At 39.9% G+C, this 21,373-nt stretch overlaps 1 protein-coding gene and 1 long non-coding RNA gene across 2 annotated transcripts in view; both read left to right on the top strand.

Moving 5' to 3' along the window:
- The first annotated feature begins 2,018 nt into the window (after positions 1 to 2,018).
- On the top strand, positions 2,019 to 3,337 carry igfbp6a (insulin-like growth factor binding protein 6a). The gene is made up of 4 exons (XM_016240976.1): positions 2,019 to 2,355; positions 2,723 to 2,757; positions 2,911 to 3,030; positions 3,224 to 3,337. Exons 1-4 carry the CDS (start codon positions 2,019 to 2,021, stop codon positions 3,335 to 3,337), a joined length of 606 nt encoding a protein of 201 aa, XP_016096462.1.
- A 15,618-nt stretch (positions 3,338 to 18,955) lies between these two features.
- LOC107557536 (uncharacterized) overlaps positions 18,956 to 21,373 on the top strand; it is a 12,856-nt gene continuing 10,438 nt past the window's right edge. The window contains exon 1 of the long non-coding RNA XR_001605407.1: positions 18,956 to 19,028. This is a non-coding gene — a long non-coding RNA (uncharacterized lncRNA). The remainder of the gene's footprint in view (positions 19,029 to 21,373) is intronic.

Here is a 21,373-nt window from a genome sequence, read left to right on the forward strand (position 1 = left end):
AGTTATATTAAAAATTGTCCTGGCTATTCCAAGCTATATCATTGCAGTCAGTGGGTGCTCCAGTTGAACAGTCCACAAGTCGTCAAATAAAGTTTGCGCATTCATAATAAACATGCCTCACACGGCTCCGGGGGGGCAGAATAAAAGCCTCCTGTAGTGAATCCATGCATTTTTGTAAGAAAAATATCCATATTTCAAACGTAATAAACACTTTTCTCTCACTTCCGTTATCTGGCTATGCAGAAGCCGTTCCGGTGGATGACGTAAGACGTCGCCGTTGCATGATTAGTGACGAACGCGAGAGAGAACAAAACAAAACGCCGGTCATGAATTAAAAGTACAAACCAAGTATTTGCAAAGAAAAATGTCAGAGAATTTCAAAATAAACCAAGAGGAGACTGGTTTTCTTTTGCTAAAGTAAGGAAACTTTGCTTCCTTTGCTCCTATAAACAAACTCGCGAGACTAGCATATCTCAGAGGCTGCGCATATGTGCTGCGTCATCCAGCTGGAACAGCTTCCGCGTATGACAGATAACGAAAGTGAGAGAAAAGTGTTTATTACGTTTGAAATATGGATATTTTTCTTACAAAAACACATGGATTCACTACTGGGGGCCTTTATTCATCCCCCAGTGTGAGGCACGTTTATTATGAATGTGCGCGCTTTATTTGACGACTTGTGGACTGTACAACTGCAACACCCGCTGACTGCAATGATAGAGCTTGGAATAGCCAGGACAATTTTTTATATAACTCCGACTGGATTCGTCTGAAAGAAGAATGTCATATACACCTAGGATGCCTGAGGGTGAGTAAAACACAAGCTAATTTTCATTTTTGGGTGAACTAACCCTTTAAGTCTGAAAATCCAGGAGATAGGAAACATAGACCCCAATTCTTTTCAACTAAAAAAAAAAGTAGTTTTCCTGTTGAAGTACTGAATATTTTACCACAAATCAGGACATCACGGTATTGTTCTGAAGCCATTTGGCATACATAAAAAAGACGACATTACTACTTCACATAGTAACTACAGATTGTGTCAAAACAGTTATGACTAAAATTCGGTCTCTTAAATTATTATCTATTATTTGACAGAGTTTGTGCAGACTAAATCTAACCAATATACCAGTCTAGTGCTAAAACATATCGTTAATCACAAGTTGTGTCTAACTATCCACATCACTGGTCAGTGTTTGGGAGGCAGTGAAGTTAAAAGATAATATAAAAGACTACATGATATCTTTAATAAAAAAAACAATTGGATAGAATTGCTCCATTTTAATAATGGCAACTATATGAAGCAAAGACAGTAAGTGAATATCAGTAAAGAATTATTTTTTTTAGTTTGTTTTTTTAGAACATGCTCTGCCTATATACTTCTGCAAGTAGAAATTAGTAGAAAAAAAGGGATATACTGCAGTAAGCACAATATATGCTACTGTCCCCAAACAGGGCTGTGTTTCCCAAAAGTGCTGTAAGTCTAAGTAGGTTGTAGAAACAATCTCTAAGTAGATTGTTAGTTAATGGCTAACACAAATGTCAATTTTTGGTTTGGGGTTCGCACCAAGGAGTTATATTATATCTAGAGAAAGCTATCCATTAGCATTCCCATTCTTTATATACATCAGTGGAAACATAAAATATTACTTGTTCACATAATTCATGAATTCAAACTAGCTCAATTTGGATATAACTTTTGAAAAGGAGCTGTGGCAGAAATGGGAGGGATACAGTTATAAAGTAACTCCACCTCTTATCTAACGCCCAGCATATGCTGCTCTCTCAGCCTCCCACCCCTAAACCATCTCAGCACTTTAAAAGCAGCCCATGTTGCATTATTTGGGCAATTTTTATCTAATTACTGTCTTTAGATACCTGATGTCTCCTGCGCATCCACACTACTTCCAGTGAATATTAAAGAGGGCAATCAAAAGCGAAAGAGAAGCGGAAGAGAGAAGTACCATTATCTGAAAAAAAAACTCTTGATCTACTGAGGTTTTCTAAATTGGACAAAGATGATTTCTATTCATTATTTACTAACACTTTTGGTTACCATTCAACTCAGCTTATATGGTTCTAACTCCTTTGTATTAGGCTTAAAGAAGATCTGTACATTGTGTAATGGGCCCTCAGGGGAACCCAAGGGCCACAGAGGTGAACATTTATCAGGAGAGGAGATCACATCCATGTTGGCATTAGGTGAACCCTGTGGGGTTTACACTCTACCTTGTACTCAGGGTCTTCGGTGTATCCATCCTCTTGGAGAGCAAAGCCCCCTTCAGGCACTGCTTCAGGGACGAGGGGTCTGCAAAAACATCAAAAGTACCTTTACTGACATCCATCCACCTACAGGTAAGATCACTGGTCTTGTTGCATCTCTTTAAACTGAGATGAAATTGATTAGTCTTAAATGGATTTTGTCTGGTTAGAAACATTTTGAAGAACTGACCTAAACAAACTAAACCTAAAAGCTAAGCATGTAGATGTATACACTAGAAAGAAAGTAAATACTGATACTTATACTATATATATATATATATATATATATATATATATATATATATATATATATATATATATATATTACTCTGCTTTAAAGTCCAAGGTATTCTTGAACCTTTGTCCTGAACTATTATTTTAAGTACAACCACCTATGTGCGGTTCAATTGAACAAAAGTTATATTGTAATCAAATTAAAACTACAAGTATTATGTTTCAGACTATCATCCATCAACCACTGAAAACAATGAAAAGGTAATATTTTTGAAAAAGATATATTATTGACTCTGTAAATTAATGTTCTTCATAAATATTTACAGTATATAGTGTTCCTACTGTCTGATTTTTAGGCAGAAATGAAAACATGTTTTCATAATGTGTTTTCATTGTTGTTATTTAATTCTGTAGGGTCCTTGTCGCAAACTGCTAAGCACAGTCCTCCAAAGTATAGAGCTCACGATTATTCATTCAATTCCGGACATCTACATCCCCAACTGTGACAGACAAGGGTTCTTCAGGAGGAAACAGGTGTGTAGAGAACACAGAAGGTGTTTTAGGACCTTCTGTTAAAACAGTTCCAATGGTTCTTGAAATGTTTTTTAAATCCATTTGTAAATCCGTATGAGGTGGCCCATGATAATGATGTACATTGTAACAATGTTATCTGTTCTCTATAAACAATAATATAGTTTGTATCTTCTTTTTGACCTTCTTGAAACAGTGTTGGTCATCAAGAGGAATGCAAAGAGGCTACTGCTGGTGTGTTGACGAGAAAGGATCAACAATTTCATCCCGTAAAAAGAGTGACGGAACTATCGCATGTAACAGTGCCTGAGACTTGTGATACAACCTTACATCTAATGTAAATATGGACTGTTTAGTAAGGACTGAGACAGAGTCAGCAAAAGAGATGACAGACACTTAAGAACTCTATGACCACAAAGCAAGTAGAATATTTACAATCATTCGCCTCCCTCTGGTTGTGAAAAATATGTTTGCAGCATTGTGTATCATTATTTCTGATGCATAAGTTTACCAGAACAGTACCCTTTTTTTTTTAGATAATTTAATTTGTTATAAATACTATATAGAAACATAGAAAGATTATATACTCCCTGAGTGAATGTCATTAATGTGCTGTCTGGTTTGAAATTTATGAACTATCCAGTAAGAACAAATTGCAGTATACATACATATATATATATATATATATTCCAAATTACTTATATTTATTTATATATATATATTCCAAATTACTTATATTTATGTTGCATACATATTAACTGCTTATATATTAATATATATATATTAATTGTTTTTTGTCTTTCTATATACTCAGCAAAAAAGAACTGGCTTTATTTTCAGAAACTTTCTTAACAGCATAAGTACTGCAGTGCATCTCATTCTCATGTTCTGCACCAGATTTGCCGGTTTTTGCTGCGAGATGTTGCCTCACTCTTCCACCAAGACATTTAATTTCTTGAACACATTATACAGCAAGAACAATCAGCTGTCCTTCCTGCCTCCCTGTAGCACTGTCTTAGGTGTCTTACATTATAAACATTACAGTGTATTTCTCTGGCTACATCTGCAGCCCTCATGCCTCCCTGCACCTGACTCACCTGTTCACGCAGGTGATCAGGGAACCTGGGCATCTTTTTTTCTGGTGTTTTACAGAGTCAGTAGAAAGGTCTCTTTACTGTCCTAAGTTATTGTAACTGTGACCATAATTGTCTTCCGCTTGTAAACTATTAGTGTCTTAAGGGCTGTTCCACAGGTGCATGTGCAATAATTGTTTATAATTCATTGAACAAGTATGAAAAATATTGTTTAAACCCATTCCAATAAAGATCTGTAAAGCTTATTTGTATTTTACAAAATTATCCTTAAAATACCCTATCCTGCTTTCCTGAAAATGTATCTCTCTCTCTCTCTCTCTCTCTCTCTCTGTCTGTGTGTGTGTGCGAGAGAGAGAGAGAGAGAGTAAGTGAGTGAGTGAGTGAGTGAGTGTGTGTGTGTGTGTCACGGAGTGCTGCTGTAAAACACACAAGCGCACGATGATGAAGATAGAAGGTACGTAGTCTTAAATAATTCCAAAAGGGCAATAATCCATATAGAGAGAACAGCAACATATCCACACAATTGATGTATAAGACTGGACAATAAAGAACAGAAAGAGAGCAACTTAAATACACAAGCAAAGAGACACCTGAACAGAATGACAAAATCAAATCAACAACCATGACAACTAATAAGACTGAAAACAGTGCAAACAAAGTCCAAACTAACAGAAACTGTGACATTGTGTGTATCTGTGATTTTAATGTATATATAAATGTAGCATATTGCTTAAATAAAGAAATTGGGACACTTTATTTCAGTCAAACAAGTTAAAGACAAGGTTAACTTAACTTGAATATACAACAGACAAAATAACATCAACATCAGGCTATGTTCAAAGTGCAGATTAAAATTGCCCCAAATGATTTTTCTGCTCATATGTGACATAATAGTGTGAACTGCACAAATCACATCTAATCCAGAGATGGCAAAAGTACACACATCCTTCACTCAAGTAGTACAGATACTCCTATAGAAAGATCCTAATGTTGAACATGTTATTGCATTATCACAAGTCATATTTTTCCCTTATAAAAATTCAGGTTACACTTTACTTGAAGGGGTGTGCATAAGACTGACATGACACCTTCATAATCATGACATGACATCTACATAATCATGACATGACATATGTCATGAATATGAAGGTTTTTTATGCATGTTTATGACAACTGTCATTAAGTGTCATTCGCTCAGTTATGTCATTTTTAATGCAAAGATGACATTGTTTGAGATGTCTTTGTTATGGGCTATGGTTAGGGGTAAGGGTAGGGGTAGGGTTAGGTTAGGGTTAGGTCAAATAATGTCATATTTACATTAAAAATGACATAACTGAGCGAATGACACTTAATGACAGTTGTCATAAACATGCATACAACCTCCTTCATATTCATGACATGTATCATGTCATGATTATGAAGGTGTAATGTCAGTCTTATGCACACCCCTTCAAGTAAAGTGTTACCAAAATTCACTATGATTTTATTATAGTAAAAGTATAGTAACCATAATTTTTAGTGGATTGATTATCATTTGTATAACCATAGTTTTACTACAAATTCCAAGGTTAAACTATGGTTACTTTATCAAAACCATAATTTGTTCTTACCTTAGTAACCATGTTTTTTGTCAGTCCTGTGTCTTGTGTTTTGCTCCCCACGTGTTCCATGGCCCAGTTTTCCCTCATGTTTAATTATGTTTATTGATCCCAGGTGTTTCTCATCTTCCCCTCGTCAAGTCCTGTGTATTTAAAGTGTTTCCCGTTCCTAGTTTGCTGCCCGGTATTGAATGTTGTCTTTCCCCGCTATGTGTGATTTCCTTGTTCCTCGAATATTATTAAAGTCTCTGTGTTTGAAGTCAACTCGTCCCTTCTCCTCATTTTTGTTTTCGTGTTGAAAGTTTTTTGGTTTCCTTTTTTTCTAGGGTGGCATGCTCCATTGCCCTAGTCCGTAGGGATCTCCACTTTGTCGAGTACGCCTGGAAGTTCTGCGGGCTCGCCGTGGCGACGGCTTTAGATGACGCCACAATCAACTCTCTGTTCTCGAACGGGGCCAATTACCATCTCCCCGTGAACCTCCCCTTGACACCACGGGACTAAGCTGGATGGAAGGGATACTGGAGAACAGCGTCTGGAGAGCGTCCGACCCCGAGCCAGAACCAGAACGGCATTCCCAAGCCCGCTGGCTGCCCCGAAGTAAAGCCTACCGGCCGCTCCGAAGTCTAGCACAGTTCTGTCACAGAAATCAGTTAATTCTCAGCACATAGAGACTCTTTCACCTAGATATCACAGAGACTGTGTCTGTTCCCCGAAGTAGAAAATACAAAAAAAACGTCCAAACCAATTTAAGAGTAACAATTTAATTGATGTTCAACAAATAAAAAACAGATGTAATACGGATAAACAAATGATAAAGCTTGGCTTATTGAATATCAGATCCCTTTCTACGAAAGCACTTTTTGTAAATGATAAGATCACTGATCATAACCTAGATGTGCTCTGTCTGACAGAAACCTGGCTAAAACCTGATTATTACATTATTTTAAATGAGTCTACCCCCAAGATTACTGTTATAAACATGAGCCACGTCCAAAAGGTAAAGGGGAAGGTGTTGCTTCAATTTATAACATTTTCAGTATTTCTCAGAGGGCGGGCTTCAAGTATAATTTGTTTGAAGTAATGGTGCTTCATATAATATTATCCAGAGAAACACATGTTAATGATAAATCCCCTGTGATGTTTGTACTGGCTACTGTATACAGGCCACCAGGGCACCATACAGACTTTATTAAAGAATTTGCTGATTTTCTATCTGAATTAGTGCTGGCTGCAGATAAAGTTTTAATTGTTGGTGATTTTAATATCCATGTTGATAATGAAAAAGATGCATTGGGATCAGCATTCATAGACATGCTGAACTCTATTGGGGTTAAACAACACGCCTCAGGACCTACTCATTGTCGAAATCATACTCTAGATTTAATACTGTCACGGAATTGATGTTGATGGTGTTGAAATTATGCAGCCAAGCAATGATATCTCAGATCATTATCTAGTCTTGTGCAAACTTCATATAGCTAAAACTGTAAATTCTACTCCTTGTTACAAGTATGGTAGAACCATCACTTCTACCACAAAAGACTGCTTTGTAAGTAATCTTCCTGATTTATCCCAATTCCTTAGCATATCCAAAACCTCAGAACAACTTGATGATGTAACAGAAACTATGGACTTTTCTTGCATTTTAGATACAGTTGCTCCTTTACGCTTAAGGAAGATTAAGGAAAACAGTCTGATACCGTGGTATAATAGAGCACACTCGCACCCTAAAGAGAGCAACCCGCAAAATGGAGTGCAGCTGGAGGAAAACAAAACTAGAGATATTTCGCATTGCTTGGCGGGAAAGTAACCTATCCTACAGAAAAGCATTAAAAACTGCTAGATCTGATTACTTTTCATCTCTTTTAGAAGAAAACAAACATAGCCGCAGGTATTTTATATATAACCTAACTAACATTGTTCGGGAGGCAGACACACGCTGTCAGTTTAAATCTAGATTAAAGACCCATCTCTTTAACCTGGCTTACACATAACACACTAACACATTTCTAATATTGAAATCCGTTTAAAGGATTTTTAGGCTGCAGTAATTAGATCAAACTGAACCGGGAACACTTCCCATAACACCCGATGTACTTGCTACATCGTTAGAAGAATGGAATGTATGCTAATATTAGTCTGTTTCTCTCTTATTCCGAGGTCACCGTAGCCACCAGATCCAGTCTGTATCCAGATCAGATGGTCTCTGCAGTCACCCGGATCCAGTACGTATCCAGACCAGATGGTGGATCAGCACCTAGAGAGGACCTCTACAGCCCTGAATGTCAGCGGAGACCAGGACAACTAAATGAGCCCCAGATACAGATCCCCAGTAAAGACCTTGTCTCAGACGGCCACCGGGACAATACCACAGGAACCAGTTGAGTCCTCTGCACAATGTGACTTTGCTGCAGCCTGGAATTGAACTGCTGGTTCGTCTGGCCAGAGGAGAACTGGCCCCCCGACTGAGCCTGGTTTCGCCCAAGGTTTTTTCTCCATTCTGTCACCGATGGAGTTTTGGTTCCTTGCCGCCTCTGGCTTGCTTAGTTGGGGACACTTCATTTCCAGCGATAACGTTGACTTGATTGCACAGATACTATTTAAACTGAACTGAGCTGGATGATGACATCACTGAATTCAATGATGAACTGCCTTTAACTGAAAAATTTGTGTTTACTATTGTCATTTTGCATTATCGACACATTATTTTTCTAATTAATGCTGTACAGTTGCTTTGACACAATCTGTATTGTTAAAAGCGCTATATAAATAAAGGTGACTTGACTTGACTTGACTCTAGCCCGCTAGCCGATCCTCAGTCAAACCTGCCGGCCGCTCCGTTGTCAAGCCCGCCGGCCTCTCAGCTCTCAAGCCTGCCGGCCGTGCCAATTACCTCCAAGATAGGAGGATGAGGAGAAAAAGACTGTTCTCAGCCCTCATCCTAGCCCCAGAGCTCACTCCAGTGTCGGCTCCAGCCCCCGAATCCAGCCCAAAGAGGGCTCCTGTTCCTGAGAATGGAGTGCAGCTGGAGGAAAACAAAACTAGAGATATTTCGCATTGCTTGGCGGGAAAGTAACCTATCCTACAGAAAAGCATTAAAAACTGCTAGATCTGATTACTTTTCATCTCTTTTAGAAGAAAACAAACATAGCCGCAGGTATTTTATATATAACCTAACTAACATTGTTCGGGAGGCAGACACACGCTGTCAGTTTAAATCTAGATTAAAGACCCATCTCTTTAACCTGGCTTACACATAACACACTAACACATTTCTAATATTGAAATCCGTTTAAAGGATTTTTAGGCTGCAGTAATTAGATCAAACTGAACCGGGAACACTTCCCATAACACCCGATGTACTTGCTACATCGTTAGAGTTTAGCCCAGAGAGGGCACCAGTCCCCGAGTCTAGCCCAGAGAGGGCTCCAGTCCTCGAGTTTAGACTAGAGAGTGTCCCAGTCCCCGAGTTTAGCCCAGAGAGGGTTTCAGTCCCCGAGTCTAGCCCAGAGAGGGCTCCAGTCCCCGAGTTTAGACTAGAGACTGGCCGTAGAGGCTGGGCCGAGTGCCGAGGCCAAGGCCACGGCTCACTTTTCCGCCATGGCCTCCTGAACTGTCTGCTCCACCATGGCTCCCCGAGCTCCCTGTTCCGCCATGACCTCCTGAACTGTCTGCTCCGCCATGGCTCCCTGAGCTCTCTGTTCCTCCATGGCACCCCGAACTGCCTGATCCACCATGGCTTCCTAGTCTGCCTGCTCCGCCATGGTGCCCCGAACTGCCTGATCCACCTTGGGTCCTGGAACAGATACCGCTCTAGAGGCCTGCCATCCCCTGTCTGTCCTGAGGTGCCTCCAGAGCGCGAGTAATGTCAGTCCTGTGTTTTGTGTTTTGCTCCCCACATATTCCATGACCAAGTTTTCCCTCATGTTTAATTATGTTTATTGATCCCACGTGTTTCTCGTCTTCCCCTCATCAAGTCCTGTGTATTTAAAGTGTTTCCCGTTCCTAGTTTGCTGTCCGGTATTGAATGTCGTCTTTCCCCGCAACGTGTGATTTCCTGGTTCCTCGAATATTATTAAAGTCTCTGTGTTTGAAGTCAACTCCTCGTCTCCTCGCGCCGTACTCCTCACAGTAGTGGAGCATGACAGTTTTTGGTTTTATAACCATGGTTAATTTTCATAAGGGTTGTCTGACCTAGCTCCCTGTAAACCTATTATAAAAAAAATTTATATTTGTCAGCTAAATTACTACTGTAACTTTACAACAGATAATAATGATGTCCTTTAGCTTACAGTATTTTGAGTGATGATAGTAATGTGGTGCTACTGTTAACTGTTGCTAGCAGTTTAATGCTTATACTATGATGGGCAGATACTATGGATGTGAGGCCATTTGTGCATTTTGAGAGAGAGAGAGACGGAGAGATTTTTTTTAGAGAGAGAGAGAGGACGCTGTACTGCTGAATCACTCACACTGTTTGTGAAATTACGTCTCACAGAAAGTTTTAAAAATGACTGAACTGCTACCTACATGCTATAGTGCAAAAATGTTTGCGAGAATTTCCCGCATTATAAACGCGAAACCTGCAGGAATTTGCAGAATAATGCACAATACCTGCAATCCCGCGCAGAAATTCAGGCCCAGCTTAACTAAGTAAACAAAGACAAAACTACAGTAGCCTATTTACAGATAAAACTGACCTGCACTTGAAGTCCTGACCAGGTCAGTAGTTTTGCCTCTCTGCTCCTCCATTCTCGAGTCTCTCGCTCTGATTAATCTGATCCAAACCTTTTGGCAGAGGTGCGGAGCGCGCGCGAGCTGAATCGGGTCAAGACTAACCGATTCATGATTTATTAGAGATTTATTATCGAATGGCCAAAATACAGATTAAAACTAAAGTAACAAGCCTGGTTTGAAAATGTAAGAAGTAGAAAGTACAGATATTTTTGTAAAAAGGTATGGAGTGAAAGTGAAAAGTTATCAGAAAAATAAATAGTGAAGTAAAGTACTGATACCAGAAAAATCTACTTAAGTACAGTAACAAAGTATTTGTATTTCGTTACTTCCCATCTCTGATGGAATCTGACTGTAACACAGTTCATATTCGGGGAAGAATGAGGCAGGAACCGGGAAATTATTATTGTAAACTTTAATAACAAAATAAACATAAGCAACAAAGTTAAATTAGAACATGGCTGGCTCTACTCAAATGGCTCTCGGTGCCACACTGCTCATCATTTGAGCCACTTCCATATGTGGTACTAAATCAGATACAGATTGAACGTTTTGTGATGTGAGTAAGTGAAGTGACATGTGGCCAAGTATGGTGACCTATACTCAGAATTTGTGCTCTGCATTTAACCCATCCAAGTGCACACACACAGTAGTGAACACACACGCACTGTGAACACGCACCCAGAGCAGTGGGCAGCCATATTGCTGTGGCACCCGGGGAGCAGTTGGGGGTTCGGTGCCTTGCTCAAGGGTCTCACCTCAGTCGTGGTATTGAGGGTGGAAGAGAGTGCTAGTTAATCACTCCCCCCACCGACAATTCCTGCTGGAATTCCTGCTAGAGTGACTTTTACATCCCTCTTGATTGATATTTATCACAATTCTGTGCTGACAGGAGTCACTCCAAAGATTTTACATAACAGTATTTCTTTAGTCACTTGATTAATATGGAAGATTGCCATGACGGTAGTCAATGGAGGGACAGTGAAATCTAAGTATCATGATGACAGCTCTATACAAACAAAACATGAGGGAAAACTAGAAAAACTCTTTCTCCTAGTTCTCACCTTCTTCCTCTTTATCACCTGTGCACAAAATTTCAGGGCTCCGCAGCACATGTGCTTATAAATCAATCTGTTAAACACTGGAAGTGTCCTCCATGTTTATTGTGTGCTGTATGCCATTTTGTTATTGATCTATTGGACATGTGGCTCAGTTCAGGAACAATCAGTTCACACTCAAATCTGATACTGGCCACAAATCTAACTTTTGCCACTCGTCTTGCCTTGTCCAAATAACCACACTTGTAGTCTTGATCACTTGAGAGCATGTGCGCACGACAGGAAGTAAGTGCGCAAGACTGTCCCAGGTCTTAAAAACGCCAAAGTGCATAATATGTAATACTATTACATATACATTAATACCATTAATGCCTACTAAATACACACTATCCAGAGCAGTATTCGAGGCTTAGTGTAGCTCATCATGCATCATGTTCTGGAAATAAATCGTGAGACTTTTTGTTGAGATCTCGCAAGAAGTCACAGAAACCTTTCCAATGTATGTTAAATATTAATAATAATAATTGGATATTACAAAAAAAATTGATATTGGTAGTAAAACAAAGAGTTGCATGTTTTATTGGTGCAAATGAGTAGTGGTGATATTTATTTTGTACAACATTTGCAACTGCTTTTTATCACTTAATTAGAAGCACCACAAAACTAAATTTTGTCATCTGTTATAGGGACTACTGAACAGACAAATTTAGAAGTTGATTTTAAAATGCAAAGTATTGAAAATAAAAATAAAGCTCTGTAAACACTTGCATTTTACATTACACTCTAAGTGTGTCCCATCAGGTAATGAAAAGTTCTACATACACTTGTGGTCTTCATGCTCACTTGGACCAAATACAGGAAATATGTCACATAAGTAAAGTGGTCAAGGGCAAAGGCCGCAAGTGACAAGGCATCTAGATCAGGGCTGGGAAACTTCGGTCCTGGCGGACCACTGTCCTGCAGAGTTTAGCTCCAACCCTAATTGATCACACCTGACCAAACTACTAAATGTCTTCAAGATCACTTGAAAGCTACAGGCAGGTGTGTTTGACCTTCACTGTTCTAGATCAACATTCGTCAAAGTTCTGCAATGCTATGAACTTTATATGGAGTGACAGATACTGTATATAAAAGCAAAACTAAAGGGATAGTGTCAGAAATAATTTTAAATGTTGTTGTTTTTCTTCTAGCAGTAGCAGTTGCTTGTTTGGTGCATGCATCCCCGCAAATATGTGCTATTTTTACTTCATGGGCAAATTAAAAAAAAATGTTTACACTAATATTAAAGCTCCAGAAGGGTCTCCAACTGCCACCTGCAGAGCTCATCTCCATCCCCAAACAATCCCACCTGAACCAGCTTGTCAAGGTGTTCAGGGTTTAATGTGAAAATTACAGGCAGTTGTGTTGGAGCAGGGTTGGAACTGAATTCTACAGGAATATAATGTATACACTGAACAAAATTATAAATCTGTCTAAATCTGTGTTAGTGAGCACTTCTCCTTTGCCGAGATAATCCATCCACCTCACAGGTGTGGCATATCAAGATGCTGATTAGACAGCATGATTATTGCACAGGTGTGCCTTAGGCTGGCCACAATAAAAGGCCACTCTAAAATGTGCAGTTTTATCACACAGCACAAAGTTTTGAGGGAGCATGCAATTGGCATGCTGACTGCAGGAATGTCCACCACAGCTGTTGCCCGTGAATTTAATGTTCATTTCTCTACCATAAGCCATCTCCAAAGGCGTTTCAGAGAATTTGGCAGTACATCCAACCGGCCTCACAACCACAGACCACGTATAACCACACCAGCCCAGGACCTCCACATCCAGCATCTTCACCTCCAAGATCGTCTGAGACCAGTCACCCGGACAGCTGCTGCAACAATCGGTTTGCATAACCAAAGAATTTTATATATATATATATATATACATATATATATATGTGTGTGTGTGTAATCCTTTTTTTTATTTATTTTTTTTATGGCTAACACCCAAAATGGCTGGTATGGGAAAACTGGATATTGTTTGACTCTGTATGCTGTACCAAATCTAAAGCCAGTCTTGTGATTTTTGGCTGTACTGTTCAGAAGTTCAGAAGCAAAAATAGCCATTTTGTCATATTTCCTGACCAATAGGTGGTGCTGTGCCTAAACTGTGCAGGTATCCTTAGGTTATGGTTGTTACAACACACACCATACGCTAAAGCAGGGGTTCTGGCCCTCAAAGTCTACTTTCCTGCAGAGCTTAGCTCCAACCTTGATCAAACTCACCTGCCTCTAACTTTCTAGTGATCCTGAAGACCTTGACTAGCTTGTTCAGGTGTGTTTGATTAGGGAACTAAACTGTGCAGGAAGGTGGACCTCACGGGCCCGAGTTAAGAACCCCAGTGCTAAAGTATTGCAGAGATTGGCATGCTTTGTCAAATTTGTTCATGTGGTATTTGAGAACAATTTGACTAATCAACTTTGACTAATTTGCTTCTATGTAGAGTCCATTCATTCATTAAATGTTTTATAACATGTGAGACTACGAATGCAGGGTCCGGTGTCCTGCAGAGTTTAGCCTTAACACACCTGACTGGAAGTTTCTATGCCTAGTAAGAGCTTGATTAACTGGTTCAGGTGTGCTTAATTAGGGTTGGAGCTAAACTCTGCAGGACACCGGCCCTTCAGGACCGAGTTTGGACAGCCCTGGTCTAGGAGGACTTTGAAAAAGCAGGTTTTCAACATAAATAAAAATGGCGGACAGGAAGTTTGGCCGATTATGGCATACTTGGTATCAATGATCTAGGCATTATACAAGTAATCGATCAAGATCAGTCTCATGATAATAGGCAAAAATAATCAAAAGCTATTAGCATTTTTTTAAATGTTATTATAATTTTTGACCACAACATGGCGCTGCCTTGAAACTTTCTTAAGTACCTTCAGGGCACAGTTCCAGTGACACATAACAAATTTGTGACATTACGCCAATGTGTAAGGAAAATATAGCATTTTACAACATAATTCAAAATGAGTGATGCCCAAAATGGCCGACATGGGAAAATTTCACACCAAATCTAAAGTCTTGTGATTTTTGGTCAATCCGTTTAGAAGTTATAGTTTAAAGGGGTCATATGATGCTGCTAAAAAGAACATTATTTGGTGTATTTGGTGTAATGAAATGTGTTTATGCGGTTTAAAGTTCCAAAAACACATTATTTTCCACATACTGTACATTATTGTTTCTCCTCTATGCCCCGCCTTTTTGAAGCGCGTCGATTTTTACAAAGCTCATCGGTCTGAAAAAGCGAGGTGTGCTGTAATTGGCCAGCTATCCAATGCGTTGTGATTGGCCGAATACCTCAAGCGTGGGACGGAAATGTTACGCCCCTCACATACTGTTGATGCCGTGTCCGGCCGGAGCGACGAGACAACATTAAAACCCATTACAAACGAGGCATTTGTTGCATCCAGTGGAGACATAATTACTGATTATAATGACTTATACTGTCTTTTTACGCGTTGCGTTGCATTGCATCGCGCCGCACCGCGTAAACATAAAACTCTGTCTGCATTTGTGATCGGAGAAATGACAAACAATAAGTGCTACTCTACTGCCCAAAACTCCCGTTTGAATCATCAGTGGCAAATCCTTTAAATGAAAACGTACTTACGTGAGTCAGAACTGCTGGCATTGTAGTCTAACGTTACTCTCCCAGGATCAGTAAACAGTCCTCCATAAAATGTGCTGCACACATCTGGATATTTGGGTTAAACTGTTCTGGAACAGTGTGGTAAATACAACTTAACCACTGATTTGTAGTCGTGTCCTCTTTTGGAAGACCAAACAAAGTAGTTTCGCTTTCACAATGAAAAACACAGCGGCCTAGTGTGAGGGGAAGCCCCGGCTTAGCATGCGCTGAGGCAGGGCTAGAGTGAGCTGAGGCCGGGCTAGCATGAGCCGAAGCCCCGGCTTAGCGTGCGCTGAGGCTGGGATAGAGTGAGCTGAGGCCGGGCTAGCATGAGCCGAAGCCCCGGCTTAGCGTGCGCTGAGGCTGGGATAGAGTGAGCTGAGGCGGCGGGGTCGAGAACGGTGCGCCCGGCGGATGCGACGAATGAGCGGCAACCACATGTGACGACCCCGGGCTGGACTCCGCTTTGTCCATGGTGAAAGTTGATGTATTCCCTCAGCGACCAGCACAGATCAGCTCTAGGCATGACGAAGCGGATATCGTCATCTTTTGGAAGACCAACCAAAATAGTTTTGCTTTCACAACGAAGCACACAGCGCCTTCACGACATGGCTGCAGCGTCAACAATACTACAGTGTTGGCACGGGCTGCCCCTTCTAACCCCTGGTTATCCGATGTTCTTCGTGAGCATCGGACCAAACTCAGGGCAGCAGAGATAAAATGGTCCAATCAAAAGATCCGTCAGACCCGAGTATGTATCAGTCTTTGCTTTCATCTTTCTCTGCTGAAGTCCATACTGCCAAATCTTCATACTTCCACAACAAGATCAACAGTGCTCCAGACACACATAATCTCTTCAAAACTTTGAATTCTCTCCTCTGTCCCCATCCACCACCTCCTATCACTTCTATAACAGCTGTTGATTTCGCCACATTCTTCACAAACAAAACCAGAACAATCAGTAGTCAATTCTCCGCCCCACACACACAGGACTTCAAACCAATCACACCAACTGCAAAAACTCTCATCTTCTCCTTCTGTCCCCTCACTGAGGCAGAAGTATCAAAACTTCTCCTCTCCAGCCATCCTACAACATGCCCTCTAGATCCAATCCCCTCGCACCTCCGCCAAGCAATCTCTCCTACATTTTTACCACCACTCACACATATCATCAACACATCTCTCCTCACAGGCACCTTCCCCACTGCATTCAAGCAGGCTCGGATAACCCCACTGCTCAAAAAACCTACATTAAACACTTCACTTACAGATAGCTACAGACCTGTCTCTCTCCTTCCATTCATAGCGAAGATGATCTGCAGAGAATGGCAGAAAATCCTCAAATTCAGGTATGCAAAGCCACTGAAAACCATGCCAACAGCTTCCCATCTCCACAAAAGTTCTCTGAAGCTCAAATAGAGTGACCATAAGGTTCTTGGTCACAGCTCTTACCAAGGCCCTTCTTCCTCAATTGCTCAGTTTGGCTGAGCTCTGAGAGATGTCCTGGTTCAAGCGTGCAGTGCATCACAGAATATTCGAACTGATATTTGAGTGATCTCTGTCTGGTTTCCTTTTTCTGGTTTCTATGTGAAGGCTGAAAGCCAGAACTGCTCCTTTTCAACTAAGTTGAAAAATAATAATATCAGAAAAATAACCCTTGTAAATACCTTTTTTTTTAAGAACACAGAATCAAAGTAGAGTTGACAGTGTTTTAGTACTTCCAGGTTTCAGTGCAGTATGCATGAATGGCCAATGAGTGTTTTGTCCTCAAAGTAGTGCTCTGGTATTTTAGAGGAACTTCTCAGTAATCACTGAATTGATAACAGGTGATCCTGCACACTGATTCTCCCCCCTGGGTGTTCAAAAAGATCCTGGAAACTTCAACATTTCCAGGGATCAACGGTTGATGAATTATCCTCTCATTTTACCCTGAAGTAAGGAAATGATAAATGCAGCCTTAACTGACCCTAATAACGAAAATGTCTGGCCCACCTCTGGGCTGCATTCCTGCTTCAGTTTTGGTCCATTCTGGCTGGGTCCCAAGCCCAAAACTGGCCCACACATTGAAAACTGACACAAACAATTTCCACCAACACCCTGTTAAATGACTCTTTTTTTTCTTCTTTTTATTATTATTATTATTATTATTGATGTGGCCCAAGTCTGGCCAAGACACTGTAAGACAGATCTGTCTGAGAGTCAGCTTAGGCCCCAGGCCAGATGTGGCCAAGAAACTGCTAAATAAAGTAAAACACAAATTCAACAATTTAAAAAGATTAAGGGCTTTTGTTATAAAATTAACAAATGCTCTTTAATATAAATTTGTATTAACAATGAACAAATACACTAAAAACATTTAGCAACGAAAATGAATAAATTATATTTACTGTATATTTTAAAAGCAATACATCATTCTAACTCACTCTTTTACACTAAATAACTTCCTTTTGCAAAAGTCAGGTCACCTTTATATATGTAACGTGGGGTTCTGGGGTTTGTTTCTTGTTCATTGTTTTCATGTCTTTTATTTTGTAGTTTGGCCACAGTCATGTTCTGTCATGTGATTGACATGACAGAATGTCAATGTGATCCGACTGAGCCTGGTTTCTCCCAAGGTTTTTTCTCCATTCTGTCACCGATGGAGTTTTGGTTCCTTGCCGCTGTCGCCTCTGGCTTGCTTAGTTGGGGACACTTCATTTCCAGCGTTATCGTTGACATGATTGCAAAGATATTATTTAAACTGAGCTGGATGTTGACATCACTGAATTCAATGATGAACTGTCTTTAACTGAAAAATTAGTGTTTACTATTGTCATTTTGCATTATTGACACACTATTTTCCTAATTAATGCTGTTCAGTTGCTTTGTCACAATCTGTATTGTTAAAAGCGCTATATAAATAAAGGTGACTTGACTTGACTTGATTCCCTTGTCTGTGTGTTATGTTCTGATTGGTTCCTTGGTTCATGTGTCATGTTCTCATTGGTTGGTTCTTGTCATGTGACCCTCATGTTGCCTTTGTACTTGGTCTAGCAGAATTCATGGTTTATGTATGCAGTGCAACAGCAAAAACTGTGAGGAAGAAATAAATGTCACATTTGTTTAAAGCATTTTCTATACATATACAGGTGCACCTGTATAAATGACTACAAGTCAAGCTGCAATACCAAACAGGACCACACGGAGATCCCAACAGATCCCTATATCAGTCTCCTTAACCTGGCTGTACATAGATATATTCAGATCTATTCAGAATGATTAAACAGAGCAAAACACAAAATAAAAAAGCAAATAAAAATGTTCTGAATTTGTCTGTGTTGATCTGAAGGCAACTCAACATCACCAGTGAACAGTTCTTCTGTCAGAGTATGTGTTGATGCCCATATGTATATTAACACCACTGACTGCAGCAAACTCCTTTAAAAACACTCTTCTTCAGCGAGTATCCATTATAAAAAACTTACCAGACATGTGACCATACTGAAATGTGCTTGTGCAAAAAGAGAGCACACACACACGGTATGTTTGTTTGCACATCAATAATAGTGGACTTGCGCGTGTCTAATAATGTACGACTCCTGTATGTCACTGTAATTGTCGTTACCTCCATTACAATCGTCATCCATCTAAACTTTACTGGTAAGATACTGGTTTGCTTTATTCAGGCCATATACAGACTAGTCCTGACTTCATATTTCTTATTAATAGAGGTATGTTTGTTCCCACAAATCGCAACACAAGTTAAAGTTACATATGATGATGAAAGCATGTTAGTGCTAGCCCTCCCAGAATTCATAGAGATTGCATTGCAGTGCCTGCAGTTCGAAAAAAAAAATTTGTATGGAAGTCTATGAGAACAGTCTGGGCGATTCTCGGCCAGAATGAAATTGCTCAAAAAGGGGAGGTACTCCACAGAACGTGACTTGATGCTGATTGGACAATATATCCAGAGGCAGAACAAACAGTCTAGAACAGTGACAGTTGTGGTTGAATGTGATAGGGGAAAAATCCCCCCCTTTCGGCTTTGGTGGTGCATCGCCCTATCACTCTAATGAAGAAACCCCCCTGGCGTTGAGCGTTATAACCAATCTCAAGCATTTCTGTTGAGCTTATGAATGCAATATCTAATCAGAGGTGTTTTGATTCGTCACCTCGGGGAACGCCTTCTGGCTTCTTTGGCATTGCAGTTTATACTGACGTCGACAGGTTCCAGGAGGTGAATGTGTCACACTACAACATAGTGTGCCCATTTCTCCTTGATGCTATCAAAATTCTGATTTGCTAGACCAGCCACAGTTTGTGTATTGGGAATCAGCAGTTCCAAGTGGAAGTTCTGCCCAGTTTCCACTTAGCACTGCTTGGGGCAAAAGACCTTGTTACAGCTGAAGTGATTGGTACTCACGTCACTTAGGACATTGTGATTTTTAGCTCACATCACTTATGGTGAGCTTATGAGTACATCAACAGTCAAGTACTTTTAACTTGAAAGTATGAGAACACTTCCAACAGGGGCTGTTCAATCATTTAGAATTAATATAAACTGGAGAGTGCTGGTCAACTGGTTTATCTAAAAGATTGGTGAGATATCGTTAACTTGTAGTGCCTCTTACTGTATTATCAACACAAGGAAGAAAAATAACTTAACTTTTATAAAAATAACTTTTATCGACAAATGATAAACAAGAGTAATAAACAACTACTAAATGAATAATGTGAATGATAAAAGGAATAATGTGCATAAGATGCATAAAATACAAGTGATCAAGTTAGTTGTTGCTCTGGTCGAGTTACATTATCTTATTGAAAAACAAATAAGGTGAAGTATTATGGATTAGGAATAAGGTTATTATGCATCAAGCCAATAAAATAAATATTATTTATTATTAACTGACATCAGCTATGTAACTTCTAATCTAAATTAGAAAATAATATACTGATACAACCATCCCAAGATCTCTGAAAGAGGTTGAGGCCAGATGAGGCCATGGAGCTAGGTGATGTGGAGATTGCAATTTGGTGCTTCTCCATTCTATGGCTGCATTCCACTTCGTTTTTTTTTTTTTAAACTTCCCTCTCGGATGTGCGTCATTGATTACATTGCACGAGGGTCCACTACTAGCAGAAGCCTTGCAATGGGCTAAATTGGAACGTCCTAGGCCCTTGATCACTTGGAATCTGAATCTGAATCGTGTTGCATTGTGATATATGGGGCCGGCTGAAGTGTACATATACAGTAGACTCGTTCGCTAGGTCAAAATCAAGGGGTCGAGGGTCTGTCCATATAAACTCCCCTCATCCAGTTCATGAAGTGGAACACACTTAAAAATGGCAGTGGGGATTCCCTTGATTTGGGAAGTTTGCGAGTGTGTGTCTAAAAGCAAAGTGGAAGGCAGCCTAATGCTGAGATTGGATGTTGGCATCAGTGTGGGGAACACCCTTCCTTCCTCTTGCAGAACTTATTTGCATAGTCCAAACACCCAGTTAGAAAAGTGTCACTAAAGTTTTACCAATACATTGTAGCATTTGGACCAGTCAGACACACAACTGTTTGTTACTATTTGTAACAAATAATATCTAATACCCCCTCACCTAAACAAAGGGCCAATTATGAGGGTCTATGGACCCTTCCCCCGAAATGCATCTAACACATCTGAAAGGCAGAACAGGCCTCTGGTTCCATGGCAACCAATGCTGATATCACTGGTTTTATTGCCCAAAGGAATGTGGGCAGAGAAACTAACTCATTTTCCTCATAGGAAAGACACATAATGCCCAGAGAAATGGACTGTTCTCTAATTAATTAATAGGAAATCCTTTCTTTGAATGAACACGCATATCCTTCAGATCATTGTGTATGTTGTTACTGTCTTTGTATATTGTCTTTTATATTGTATACTGTTTTATGCAGGCTTATGATAGAATCACTCGTTAATGTCATCTTACCTATATGCAATCCTACCATGTTTAGTATCTACGAATTCGTCTTTTGATGATCTAAACGAGAGTGTATATTATATGTTGTACATAGGCAATATATTAGTGTTCTAAGAATCTTTAGTAATTTTGATTCAAGTTCCATATGCAAATTACCATGCTCTCACACAAAGGGTCATAAAACTCCCCAGTATTTCCAAACTCCCGCTTGGAATTTCAACCTTTCTCATTGGACAAGCTCATCCTGAG

This window comes from Sinocyclocheilus grahami, unplaced genomic scaffold (assembly GCF_001515645.1).
Source record: "Sinocyclocheilus grahami isolate Dianchi unplaced genomic scaffold, SAMN03320097.WGS_v1.1 scaffold606.1, whole genome shotgun sequence".
NCBI lineage: Eukaryota > Metazoa > Chordata > Actinopteri > Cypriniformes > Cyprinidae > Sinocyclocheilus > Sinocyclocheilus grahami.